This window comes from Mesitornis unicolor, unplaced genomic scaffold (genome assembly GCF_000695765.1).
Source record: "Mesitornis unicolor isolate BGI_N332 unplaced genomic scaffold, ASM69576v1 scaffold12216, whole genome shotgun sequence".
Taxonomy (NCBI): Eukaryota; Metazoa; Chordata; class Aves; order Mesitornithiformes; family Mesitornithidae; genus Mesitornis; species Mesitornis unicolor.
The window spans coordinates 1-13492 of record NW_010191754.1 but is presented as its reverse complement, the minus strand read 5'-3'; the positions used below and the strand labels follow the sequence as shown (position 1 = coordinate 13492).

The 13492-nt window shown below is 44.8% G+C and overlaps 1 protein-coding gene across 1 annotated transcript; it reads right to left on the bottom strand.

Annotated features, from left to right (window-relative positions):
• Positions 1 to 2203: 2203 nt before the first annotated feature.
• Positions 2204 to 12145, bottom strand: LOC104542508 (DNA polymerase theta-like). Its single transcript, XM_010186847.1, has 6 exons — positions 11860 to 12145; positions 11393 to 11504; positions 9696 to 9820; positions 8060 to 8213; positions 6228 to 6343; positions 2204 to 2317 (listed from the first exon to the last, which is right to left on the bottom strand). Exons 1-6 carry the CDS (start codon positions 12070 to 12072, stop codon positions 2204 to 2206), a joined length of 834 nt encoding a protein of 277 aa, XP_010185149.1. The 5' UTR covers positions 12073 to 12145.
• Between the last annotated feature and the right edge of the window lie 1347 nt (positions 12146 to 13492).

Sequence of the window (13492 nt, the reverse complement as noted above, 5' to 3'; positions counted from 1 at the left end):
AGCCACCTGGCGCACGGAGCAGTGACCACCTTTTATCTTCTTGTTTGCTCCAAATTACTGCTTAATTAAAATGAACTCGTTGAGTTTGTTTAGCAAAATAAGTTTAGTTCTGTGTCAATCGCCTTATTGATCAGCACTACCCTCGTCTAGAGAGCTTGTTGGGAAATACATGCAAGACCCATCCTTCCAAAACTCTGAAGACAGCACGCAGGAGGAAAATATAATGTGCCAAAGAACAAGCAACTCAAATTACAGCAACTCCGGTGAGGCCTGAAATACAGCACAGGTGTGTCACTGCACGACACCCTGGGACAGGAAATCGTTAGGCCATGTGAATTGGTAATGAGCCCAACCCAGCATCTTCACAGGCAGAGCACACAAATGGTCAGACGCCAGGGTGCCGAGGCTCAGATCTGTTCATAATAAAAGCTTTAATAGGTGTGGTAGGAAACCACAGCACAGAGAGGGCAGGAAGGAAACAAAAGAAATCTCAAAGTGAAGTGAAATCCAAGAGAGGAAAGAAGGCCAAGTCGGTGCTGAGAAGGGCAGTCAAGGCTTCCTCGCCTGGGGCTCTGACTCAGTACCACGTGTCTGTTCGGCTGCACAACAGGCAGGTGGTGAACCAGAGTCCAGGATGCGGCCTTTTGTAGGCAGGCCCCATTAGCTTCTCTTAAAACTCGCCACCTTCTTGCAACCTCGGTGCCGGGTACTTCTGATGTCAGGATAATGGGCACACCAAAAGCGCCGCATTTGAAGTTAACAAGCTGTTGAGAGCCAAGTGCGTGTCCTCTCAGATCAGGCTGTAAAGGCAACTTCAAAAGTACACTTCTTAAAAAGGATCTGGCAGAAATTCAGAAATGAAAGAATAATTAGGGGCTTGAAAATTTCTCATTGGCGGCAAGAATGGAAAGATGGAGATGTTTGCATTAGGGAGGAACTGCAGAAGAGAAGACTTGCTAAAATAATTAGAGGCACAAAGAAGATAGCGGGAGGCACCTGTCCTCTCTTTCTTGTAACATACAGGGGCTACACAATAAAGTGACAGAATTCAAGGTCAGGCATTGTATGAAGTTAACAAAACCAGCTGAACTCATGTAACCATCACAGCCATCTGGAAGGGAAGAGAAACCATGTGATGTGAGGGTTAGCCAGACCAGAAGGTGTTAGTGAGGAGAGTATCACCAAACAGCAGCAGATTAATTCCCTGCAAGCTCCTTCCTTGCCCTCTCTTTTGAAGCATCTGATCCTGGCAGCTGACCCCAGGCAGCCTCAGGACCAGCTCAGCCTGACAAGCCCAAACTCCCAGAGAAACTCCGCCCGATCACAGGGATGGTGGCAAAGATGCTGAGGCAAAGCAGGGGGGAAATCCAAGCAGTTTTTAGCAAGGCTCCCAGGGAAGGTCACCTACCACTGTCCAGCGACACCTCTCTAACACACCTGACCTCAAACACCACGAGGCTGTCACTTCAGCTGGCCAGACTGAGATTACTTTTTCTTCACAAAAATATGAATTGCTTGTAAGCTTTCAACTAATAGAGTTTCATTCTTTCAAAGAGGAATGTTTTTGCTGATGGTTTTACATTAACTGTAAGCGAGTCCAAACAATCGCTCTCTCAAGGCCAAAAGTCAGAGGCCAACCAAGCACTGGTTCCACTCACTGAACACGGCACAGCCGCTTAGTGAGAAGCCCAGCCAGCTGAAAAGCCACGTCAGCCCCTGAATATCGCCAGCAGAATTCAGTGCAGAATGATCCTAAAATTCTACATTAAGTGCAATTAGGTTTTTTTTTGTCCTATACACAATTACACACAAGGACTGCCAAATTACCGTTGTGCCCTGTTTTAATAAAATAATCCAGCTCATTTCGTATGTAATAAATTCATTACTCTTTGGGGTTTTGCTTTAAATTATAAGATGAAGCATAGCTTAACAGAATTCATTTAAATACTACTGTGCTTTTAGCAATTAATAATGTCACAGCTCTGTAAACACGCTTCACTGCGCTGTCTGACTTTCGCAGGGTTTGGCTTGGTGAATCCACACCAGCTCCCACCACAAGTTTCAGAAGGCAGCTTGCAATGACGTTCACAGAAACACAACACAGGGTGATCGCGCCAGTCCGTCGCTGCCCGCGGGTTCGCCGGCCCTCGCCCTGCCCGCTCCACGGTGCCTTCCACCTCACCACAGGCGAGAAAGCTGCATTTCAGAGTTCCAGGTCCTGCAGGGCTCCCCAGCTAGGTCCAATTTTCACTCTGACATTCAGTTTTACTGAGAGTTCAATGGCGTTTTCCATCTCATGCTTGACAATCTGAGCGACCTACAAGAGAAGGGCAGACATCAGATGTACACCTAACTGCAATGCTCTGTTTTTCTGTCAGTAGCTGGGGTGGCCGGACACCTGGAGTCCTCCCCTGTGCTTACTTGCACTGAGTTACCACTGATGGGAACGCAACCAAACATTTTAATCCTGATCAGGGTTTACGAATGGAGAAACTGTCTAAAGCCAGTAACGTTTTATGCAGCACAGAGTTGTGACTGGTTCCGTACTGTTTAAGACTACTTAGAAGAGATGCAAGACTAAGTATCCATCAAACACCCGAGAGTCCTGCAGAGTCTTCTCTTTCACCCAGCTGCGTAACTCTAAGAGTTCCGTGGAGTCTTTCTTTCAATGTACTGAAAGCAAGGCACAAACCAAATCCTCCAGAGGCAGAGAACAGTGTTCCTCCTTGTGTAGACGTGAGAGGTGCTCCGTGAAACACAAACCCCAGACCTCTGAGAAAGTGGATCACATTCAGCGAAGGCGCTAGAAATACTGCCCAGGTTCACCCTTGCTATTTTGTTGAGGCAACTGCAACATTTGCTGCCCCCCAAAGTATTTGTAAAACACTCACTTCAGTACAGTTATGGAACCAGCAGATATTTTTGCCTGTAACTTTCTGGATTGTAAGAGACTGGATTATTTTTCCTGACTCTAAATACCTGCCCTGTATAAAAGGACACTCTTCCTACCACAAGACCCATGCAGAGTCCAGCCTGGCCTGATTGCTTATTTGAATGAACCTTTCAATCCACACCCACCCCACAAACCTTTCCGCAGCAGAATGAAAAGAGGCTGTGAAATGACTGTGACCCCTCACCTCAGCTAGGGGCCACTGTGTCAACGTGGGAACTGCTCAAGCTTTCTGACCCTTCCATGCATTTTCATCATTTCCTCACAGTAGAAATTCCTCCATAGTTTTTACTGGGGAATGGAGGAGGGATTTGAGGAGATCAGAGCAGGAGAGTTTACAACAGCACTAAGAATTAGGGGGAGATTTGTCTTCCAAAACCCTACGTTCTTACACATCACATTTCAAAGTGATCTTGATAACCTAGAAAAATGCTTTGGAATAGGATGTAATTCAGCACAGACGAGTACAGAGTAGAAAGAAGGATAGAGAACTAGGGTAGAAATAATCTACTGCTCAAAAATAGGATGAAAAATAACTGCCTGGGCAGGAAGAAAAATGGGGTTATCAGAGATCACAAACCAAACAGGGCTTAAGCATGGCACGCTGTTGTGAGAGAGCAAATGCAATTCTGCAACACAGAAAATGTTGCTTCTGTGACACAGATCAATTTTCCATTCTGCTCAAATCACTGCAGCCTTGATCAAGTTTGGGGGCCAGTATTTCAAAAGAAACATGAACCCTCCAGGGGGAGATTCTCTGAGAATAGTCACAGGTCCAGCACACACCAAGGAACACCAGATTAGAGCTGCTGCACCTACAAGGAATGGCAGCTGCAGGGGAGACATGAAAACCTGCGTGAGGTTCCTGGGGAAGCTGATGGGAAGAGATGGAGCCACCAACAGCCTGACCTGGGGGGCTTTGGGCTCTGAACTTCATGTACATTAAGCAAACTGCGTTGTTTCCAGGGTCCTCAATGGCCAGCGAAAACCCACTTGGGGGAATCCTGGCCACCTTAAAAAACATAAGCGCAAGGATGCTGGGAACAAGCAAGCAGCTTAAAAGCATCCAGCCTTTGATTCTTAATCCAGCCTATACCTTTTATGTTCCCAACTGAGCCCTCGTTGCTAGGTCGAAGGTCAAGCCTCCTTCTGCCGTCACTGGCAATATCATCACAGTCTTGCTGCTTCATAAGCTCTGAACGCTCCCTACCTTCACTTTGACATTCTGCAGACTAGGAAAGCCCCGATGCCCCAGGCATTTCACACTTTTAGCACAAGAAAAAACAGGTATTACCCCGATGTGATCCTTTAAAAGAGGCAAGCTAGCTCACTGATAGCCTGCAAATGAGGACAGAATGATCACTAGCCATGTTTCTCTTACAAATACCCTAACTGGAACACAAATTCCTAGATACATGGAAAGATATTTTTAGTTTTCTTTTGTGCACTTTAGCAGCTGAAAATAAGCTAGAGCCAGCATCAAGCACGTGACCAAACTAACTTGTCTGAATAAAAAAATCGCTGTTGCAGCCAAGAAATACACAATTTACAGTATAATAAAGCTTTAGTGCCAGCAAGATGGAAAAAACCTCACTGATACAGAAACCAAGAAGTACTCACTTCTTTACTAAAAGGTATATTGTAGTTCAAAAGGACTAATTCATTCAGGCCCTACTTTGGGGGGGGGGCTTAAGAGGGAGAGACTTCAAGAGATCCCTCTCAGTGAGGGTGACAGAGCACTGGAACAGGCTGCCCAGAGAGGTTGTGGAGTCTCCTTCTCTGGAGACATTCAAAACCCGCCTGGACGCCTTCCTGTGCAACCTCATCTAGGTGTTCCTGCTCCGGCAGGGGGATTGGACTAGATGATCTTTTGAGGTCCCTTCCAATCCCTAACGTTCTGTGATTCTGTGATCCTCTCCAACCAAGATCTCTCCACTATACAATAATGCTAATGGTGCACCTGAAAGGACAGCGGGAATATTATCACAAAAAAAAAGATCCTTTCTGGCCCTAAACCCAGTTAATCAAAGGGGTAAGAAGTACCTGGTTGTCTCAGCTAGACAGAAACCCTTGAAAAACAAGCAAATCTGGCACACAGAAGCAAAGTTTGAGCTTAGGAAACATGCCCTGGGTACATACGCTGTTTTAAGTGACTGCCCAGAAAATCTATGGACAGAAATAGATCCGGAGGAGGTTAGAAGAGCTGGTGATGATTGCCCCTGGAGTTGAGCTGGTTAATGAAAAAATACAATCCAATAAATAATAAGCAAATCTACTCACTTGGTCCCAGTTCTTCTGGAGACACCGTGATAACTTGGAGTCAGTATCTAAAGACATAAAAGCCTATACTTGGGGGATTTCAGTTTTCTACAGAAAGAAAATTAGGATCCTTTTCATCTCTAAAACAGCCTGGATTGAAGCAGCAGATGTCTGACCAGAGCTGGCAAAACAAACAGAAGCTTGAGCTGAGATTCAAGAGAAAAATATTAAGCTTTTTATTAATAATGAATTTTTTTTTTTTTTAAGAAAATGCTCAGGCCAGTGACTACAGCTGAAAGCTCTCTCAGCTCAGGAGTTACTGCTTGCAGTCAGAAAACGACCTTTTGTCATTAAAGCTGTGTATGTGCAGAACAGAAGTGGCAGACGGACATCCCTGAGCTATGGAAGCGCACCCTTGGAGCCTTCCTGCATTTCGGCTTAGGCTTTGGGAAACCAGTGAGCTGCCAACACACAGCTAAAACGCTCGCACATCTCTTGTGCCTGCCATGCTGCTAACCAGCACCATAACTCTCCTACTGGGAAGATGGGTAGGTAGGGAATGAGGAAACAAGTCCCAGAAAGCAAGGAGCCCTCCTTTCCCTGCACAGAGTACAGACTGCAGCTGTAACAATACAGGTTGTGAGCCAGGCACCTGCAGACACAAGTGTGAATGGGGAGGCAAAAATACCTTCAAACGAGGAAATACTTCCCCCTGCACCTGTCAACAGCATTAAGCTGCTCCACTCATCAAGCCTTGCAGAGAAGTTGTACAAAATGCTGGTTTAAGTAGCAAAGCACACATTGGAAAAATGAACTTGAATCTGAAAATAAAGGGATCGAGAATATAAACACCAGTTTATAAACAGCAGCATAAACATCCAGTTTAACACCGTCTGCACAGACCTTTCAGCACACAGCGAGAGAGGGTCCAGGGAAGAGAACCTGAGCCCTAGAAGAAAAGCTTGTCTGAAACATCGCAACGCAGCAGAGAGCTGAAAAAGCCCCTGCACGGCCGTACCTGGATGACATCGTCCTCTGCAACTTCGTAGAGGAGCTCATCGTGCAGCTGGAGGATGAAGAAACCCCCGCTGATGGGGTGTAACATCCCTCTGCTTCTCTGCCTCGCCAGCTGTCCTACCAAGGTGAAGAGCACAGGTCGTTAGGTACCCTACGCAAAGGCGGTTCCTGTCATTAAGAAACCCTCACACAGAAAAAGAACACAAGGAAGTTTAAAATTAAAAAGCCCATGCCTAGAGATAAAGCCACAAAACCGTACTATTTTATCAATATTTGTACAGCTAGTGAGGGAAAAATGTTAATGAAAAGCATTTTAGATATAAACACTTCAGCCTTACGCTATACAGATATGAATCAGAACAGAAACAAGAGACAGTTGCATCTCCTGAACCATTTGCTTTAGAAGTACATTTTAAACAAAACCATGTCAAGATTCATCAGAAGTTGGTTTACCATGTTCTCTCTGGCAATGATTTAGGATTCTGCTTTTCTTCCAAAATCATTTGAGCGGCTACTCTAAAAAGGCAGTAAGCCTCCTCCCAAGTGCAGTTATGTGCAACTGGAGCTACTACTCCTGATTTTAACACGGAAGGGAAAAAAGAGCAGTTTTTGAATAAACGAGCAAGCAGCTGACAAAAGCAGGATCCTGGGAGGCCTTGCCTGACAGAAATAAAACAGAACAAACCGTTCCATGGTGAAAGCTTTTTGAAAAAATAAACAAACACAACCTCACACAGACAGTCTCAAAAGTTATTTATTTCTCAGGTTAGCTAACAGGACAACTCCAGTTCACAACTACAGGAAGGGTTTCACAGCATCATCAGCTCCTCACAGAAGCCTCACACTGAGGCAGCAATGTTGGAGAAGCCACACGGCACAGGATGCTGCATGGCACAGGCATTTCTCAGTCGCTGAAAGAGGATCCCTTCCCGGTCTTGAAACAGCGAGCATCAGGAGGGGAAAATCCAACAGAAAGGCGTCTACTCGCCTTCCTACAGTGAGGCTGGTCACAGGTCAGGAGCTGCTGCTTCTGAAGGGGATGGGGAGTCCTGCCAAGCACTCGCCTCCTGCATCGCAGACCTCTGAATCTTGTCTCTCCAAATTAAAACTTCTTGATGTATTTTTAGAGGTTCAGCAATTAATTACTTAGTTTTCCTTCTCAGCCCTACCAATTAGACTCCTCATATTAAGAGAGCTTCATGTTTCAGGCTGAGGCATATGAGCTATCAAAGAATCACAGCACGCCATCCCTTGTCTTTCTAAAAATATACGATTGATGAACAACACAGTCTACTGTACACCAAAAAACAGTCTCTGTAGCACTCCTCTGGGAATGAGGACCCCAGCACAGCTTTGCTGTCTGCAGCCAGAAGAAATGTATGCTGGTAAGTGCTTCATGCTCTTGTGGAATCTTTGTACATCAAATTCTAGTCAACAAATCCCAGACTTAACTCTAACCAAATAAATAAATGTATTTTTGGAACTAGAAGTTGTTCCAGAGTATCTGCTCAGTTTCTCCTTCCCGCTTTTGAACATTTCTGCGGTGGCATCACAGACCGTATCACATGTGAACTGCCAACCTTTGCCAGGTCTGCTTTGAGGCAGCTGGGGTTTCTGATCCGATCACAGCATTTGCTTCAGTTTGTGCGTTGAGCAGACACTCTCCCTCCTTCCTTATGAGACTTTTTTGCTCATTAAACACAGACTTACCACTATCAGGACATGAAATGTCTCCCACCCTTAGCCCAAAGGCCCTTTTGTTTGCTGGCAATTTTTTTTTCATTTAGTAACACTGAAAGTTTAGCTCTCGTGTGCCAGAAGAGGCGAGCGTACCGGTCTTACCTCTCTGGAAGGAGCTCTCCAGGTGTCCGTGGGACTTGAGCACAGAGCAGGAAGCTTCCAGGCGTCTCTGAATGTTGACAGTGGCCGTTTTGACAATGTCTGCAGCAGATCCCTGAACAGTTGTGTTCACAGCCTGTCGCTCGGCCTAAACAGAGAGAGTTGTTCTCAAAACCCACCCGAAAAAGAACACCAAATCCAGCAGGCCACCCGTACTTCATTAAAAATGATAAATACATAGCCAAATACAGGCACAGTAAAACCCCCAGGTAAAGACTTTGTTACATCTGCCTGAAATAAAGAGACGTTGTAGACTAGCTGCAGACACAACATTTCTTCAGGTGTCTGAGAAGAGCGTAAAGAAGAAGCGTAAACACATGGTAACAGTTTCACAAGGAGCAGAAAAATCTCAAAGTTAGAGTACCATGAGACATTTCTGCCTACCTTCAAAAGCATCAGGAATGGATAAGCAAAGGAAAGCAGCTGGACCTTACAGACTAATGATCTGGTCTACTGCACTGAACCCTGACTGCCAGAGGTTGCAGCTGTGCCAGAACACACCAGACCACACTATGACACAATGACATTTTTTTTCCCCACAACCAACCTCTCTCCTAATCCCCTCCTCAGACAAGAAAACTGTATTCAAAGGTTCTTGTCTCTTTGATTAGAGCTGAAATGTGTGCAAAAAGTAATGGGGAAGCTGAAATGAAAAGTGAAGATAATTCATTAACTGGTCTTTAATATGGTTTTAAAGAATAAATCAAAGTTGAGCAGAAAACAAAGCATCTACAAAGCTGCATGCTGAAGTATCCTTCAGCTTAAATAGTCAAATCATTTCAAAAAATGTTTTTTGAAAGTCTTCTTGTTTTCCTTTCAACTACGTGGAGTACAAACTCGCCCACCTCCTCCCTCTTCCACTCCAGTCTTCAATTTCACACGACCTGAGAAGCATAATGCTTCCTCCCCACAGAAATGCACCAACATCTCCCCAGGGAGTCAATTCACTCTCACTGAAGTGGAGTCTGTGACAGATACGTCTGGAATGACCTTGAAAACAAATAATGCCAGTGCAAAGGCATATATTAGGTAAGTGTTTATCTAACAAGTTAGAGCAATTTTCCTTTGAGGGGAAATAAGGAACAAATGCGCAAAAATACAGGACTTAAATGCCCCTTCTTGTTCAAGTGCAGACAGCGTATAACATACGAAGACTGCTGAGTGGGAGCTACTCAGCCTGAAGAGTTAAAGCACATCACTGTGTGGAGGCTTTTAAAAATCATGTCCACTTTTTTCAATAAATTACTCACTCCAGCTCCAACGTGGGAGTTCTGAAGCGAGGTGAGCACTGTGATGACAGCGGCACGCCCAGTCGCAGAAGACTGGCGTCAAGCAGACCGTGACAAAAGCTCTGGTATTCAGAGAACAACTGAGGGAGCAATGAACTAAGTGAGAAGAGGAAGGTCATGACGAAGGTGGCTCATAGGAGCCTAGATCATTGGACTAGATGATCTTTTGAGGTCCCTTCCAATCCCTAACGTTCTGTGATTCTGTGATTCATAGACTCTGTAAAACTGCAAAGAAATCTAATAATTTATTAATTAATAAAAAGGCACTGCACTCAACATACATGAGCTTTACTGTAGGGGTTTGGATCTTTGATAGCTGGCAGGTATCTCCGTCTTCCCAGGATGGTCTGCACAAACCCATCTCTTCTGCAGCTCCTCACTGTCTCTTTCAAGAATTTCTGAATCCCTGTGAAAGGCAAGAGAAAGTTTTCCCTAATACAGCTGCTGTCCCATGGTGACTTCTCGCTGGGGTGACTGAAAGCAGTCTGGGACACCCACGCAGCACACAGGTAGTTCTTTAAATTTCTTAGACCCTGTCAGTGGACAAGGACACGCGATCACTCATTCAGCCTGTTCACAGCTCTGCTGGGAAACCTATTAAGACTTTTGAGGTGGGAGGGAGTGCAGAGTGTCAGGATGTCTGGCTGTGCACAAGGAGGTAGGAAGCCCGTTCTGCCCAGTGCCCAGGCACAGAGGATCACACGTGTGTTACTGATAATGGAGAGGTCAGGCCCTGGGCCAGCACTGGAAAGACAAGGGGAAGGACGGGAGTAAGCTGAAAGCAGAAGTCAGAGCCCTTGATGCCTCAGGCTGCCTGACTTCAGACCGCGTCACTTCAGACTCTCGGATGAAAGCAACTCACCCGCCTGCACTCTGCAACAGAAGGAGTGAATCCACCAAGAGCATTAAAAAGAAACTTGGGTCAGAGAAAGGTGAGACAGGGAAGAGTCTCTTTCACTGCAAGTTCAGGTAACAACTGCGCTGAAGTTAACTTCAGGCAGTTTCTTTCCAAGTTTTACAAAATATAAAACCTAAAAGGAGCTATTCAAGACCAAGACTGACAGCATTAGTCAATTAATTGGGTGTGTAATTTAGATGTCAGCCTGGCAATACATGTAAGTGAAAATCCGTAAGAAGTGAAGTTACAATACAAGGTACATTGTGGAGCTTGTGTGTATGCACGTGTACCGAGAGAGGGGAAGCAGAAAGTCACTTCTAGTGGTCTTGAAGGAGAGACAGTCCAGAAATTACTGGAGAACAAACAGTCTCTTAATAGGACACCATTTCTCAGCTTCTGTACCTAACACAACAAACCCTGAATCTTCAGAACATAATTTTCCAGCTCATTTCTAAGTTTTAGGATTAGTGCTAGCTGTTTCTCATCTCCTTTGCCCTCCATGTATTTCTGATTGTAGCTCTACTCTCTCTATAGCTTTCCTAAAAATTAAAATCCTTCTTAGAAATGCAGCAATGTATTTTTACAAAACATGGGAGAGCTGCTCTGAACAGCTGGATTAAAAATGTAAGGGTTATATGCAAAACAGTTTAAAACTCAATGAAAGTAAAAGACAAGAGCAGAAATGGTTATATTTAAAAATCACAAGAAGTGTGGTCTAAAGTTGTATTGCATATCCTTTGAAGCTGTGTGTTTTAACAAGAAAAAAAGTGTTTATTATTCAGAAAGTCAGGAGCTTTAAAATGAATCCCCAGGGCTTATTAATTACTTAAAAAAACCCAAACAACAAAATAATTAATGTAGTAAGCAAACAACAAGGTCCTAAAGATGAACAGAACCAGTGCGCAGAGTAAAACATGGAGTATCAAACTGCTGCACTCATGCAGTGGACATTTTCAAAATGAAAAGCTTTTCCAAAGAGATAGCAGAGGGCTGAGACAAATTTAGGATTTGAAGAGACATGGAGAGAAGGGATTAAAAAAAACACATCACCACGCAGCTCCCAAACAGCCACATCCGAACCTGTGTATCTTGATTTGAAGGAGTCAATGTAATTGGCAGCTTCGATTTCATCAATCCCCATCTGCTCGCCTAAAGATTTTGCTCCTATTCCATAGATGATTCCGTAGCAAATCTGCCAGAGGACAGCGTGAAGAACCGCGACCATATGGTGAGCCATGCGGAGAAAGCAGAGCCAAACCAAAATGAGATTCACTGGAAGACAAGTGTCTAGGAACAAAGGCAAACACTCAAGAAGAGAGACTACCTCTGAGTCCGAGCCATTCATGCTGCTTTTCTCCACCCTCATCCCCCAAAACCCAGACAGCTCCAATTGAAACGTATGGAAAGTGGGAGGACATACAAAGCAATTACTGAAGAATCACGGCCCAAGCCAAACAGAAAGCCACACTACTGTGACTCCCTGACGTTTTAATCACTGAACCTTCCTGCCCAGAAAGCTGCTGCTGAATTTTTTTCCTAAAAATTACCTGTTTAGCTTGCTGCCTGGTCCTATCTCCAACAGCTTCAGGATCAATCATTTTCCATTCTGCTGCAATGCTCTTAAAGACATCAGTACCCCCGTTCAAGGCTTGAATGAGTCGACAGTCACAAGACAAATGAGCAAGGATCCTCAGCTCAAGCTGCGAGTAATCAGCAGCCAAGATTAAGCCACCTGAAGTCAGGAAGGGAGCAGAAATCATTATTTCCGAAATTACTCAAATATCATTCCAAACACACGACCTTCCATCCCCTGAGAAACTGGAGGCCTGAACCGCATCAACTTGACGGTTGCCATCATTCACACCTGTGTGGTACCAGCCCAAAGAGGATACAAAACACACTGCTAAACCACAGGACTTTTCCCTCACTCATGTAGGGTAGCCTGAAAGAGGCATAACCACAGCAGGAAGGACTGAAGCTCCCCTTGCACCTTGTGCTCTGACAGTTTTCCACAGCCATTTCTATGCAACCTCAGTCTCCGTTTTCTTGCAAATATTTTTAGGGGTTGCATCTGCCACTGCTAAAAGTCGTGCCAAAAAAAAAAAAAAGCAGAAATTAAATCAGACACATTTTTGCCTGTTTCCCCAACGCCCAGGCCTGCCTGCTTTCCACCCAGCCGCTACATCTCCAAAGCCACCAAAAACACATAGACAAGTGTCTGTCCAGGTGTCTGTGCAGAAGCCTAGCACCTCACAGGAATGATTGGCACAGAGGGCAGACCAACAGACCTGTACCGAGCCAGGGCAGGCAACACGAGAACCGACATCTGGAGAGAAAGAACTTTAGATGGAGTGTGATTTGTATATTAAGAGCTGCCTAAGCAGAGCTCTTTAAAAAATATGTATTCTTAAAGAAAAAATAAAGGTGTGAACATTTGAATTACAACATTTTAATACTTTCCCCAGCTGAAATGCTCTCCGTTACAGTCTTGTGAATAATTCTGAGGGCATGCTAACTACTGCATTAGTTTTCCAAGTGGGCTGCTCATTCAGACATACACTGTCATGTATTCTTAACTCCTATTAGGTCTAGGATTTTTCTGTTAGCTATATTCTTAACAAATAGCTGCTGCAGAGCAGGATCTGGGCATTACCTGGAAAGGGAACAAAAGCATGCCTCATGCTAACAGAAAATGGTAATCCTCTTTCTTCAGATCTGTCTTCAGTCTGAAACTTTGGGCCATTAGGCAAAATACTGGAACGCTTTCTGTATCTGTGGAGACAAAGAACAACTGTTCTTCACCAGTTTCTAAAACACTTAAAGATGCATAATCATTTTGACATAAAGAATCAGTGAAAACAAGTGAGACAGTAGCCTCTATTCTGGACAATCTATTCCTAAATTTGACCATGGGCGAATTGGACAGAGGCCACAAGTACACCTGAAGGGATTTAGGACAGAGAAGGCAGAGTTACTGAATGCCTTCTTTGTTTCTGTCTACTCTGTCGGAGGCTGTCCTGAGGAGCCCCGTGCCCCTGAGGAAGCCAGGACTATGGAGGAGTTTGCCTCGGTTGATGAGGACTGGGTTAGGGAGCAATTAAGCAATCTGGACATCCATAAATCCATGGGTCCAGATCGGATGCACCTGTGGGTGCTGAGGGAGCCGGCTGAGGTCATTGC

Coding starts and splice junctions, on each gene's coding strand:
- LOC104542508 (XM_010186847.1), bottom strand. CDS start 12,072: ATGATTTCTGCTCCCTTCCTGACTTCAGGTGGCTTAATCTTGGCTGCT. Junction 8,214..9,695: donor ACCCCTACAGTAAAGCTCAT/GTATGTTGAGTG, acceptor CTCTCTGTTTAG/GCCGAGCGACAGGCTGTGAA. Junction 6,344..8,059: donor CTTCCAGAGAGGTAAGACCG/GTACGCTCGCCT, acceptor TCACCTTGGTAG/GACAGCTGGCGAGGCAGAGA.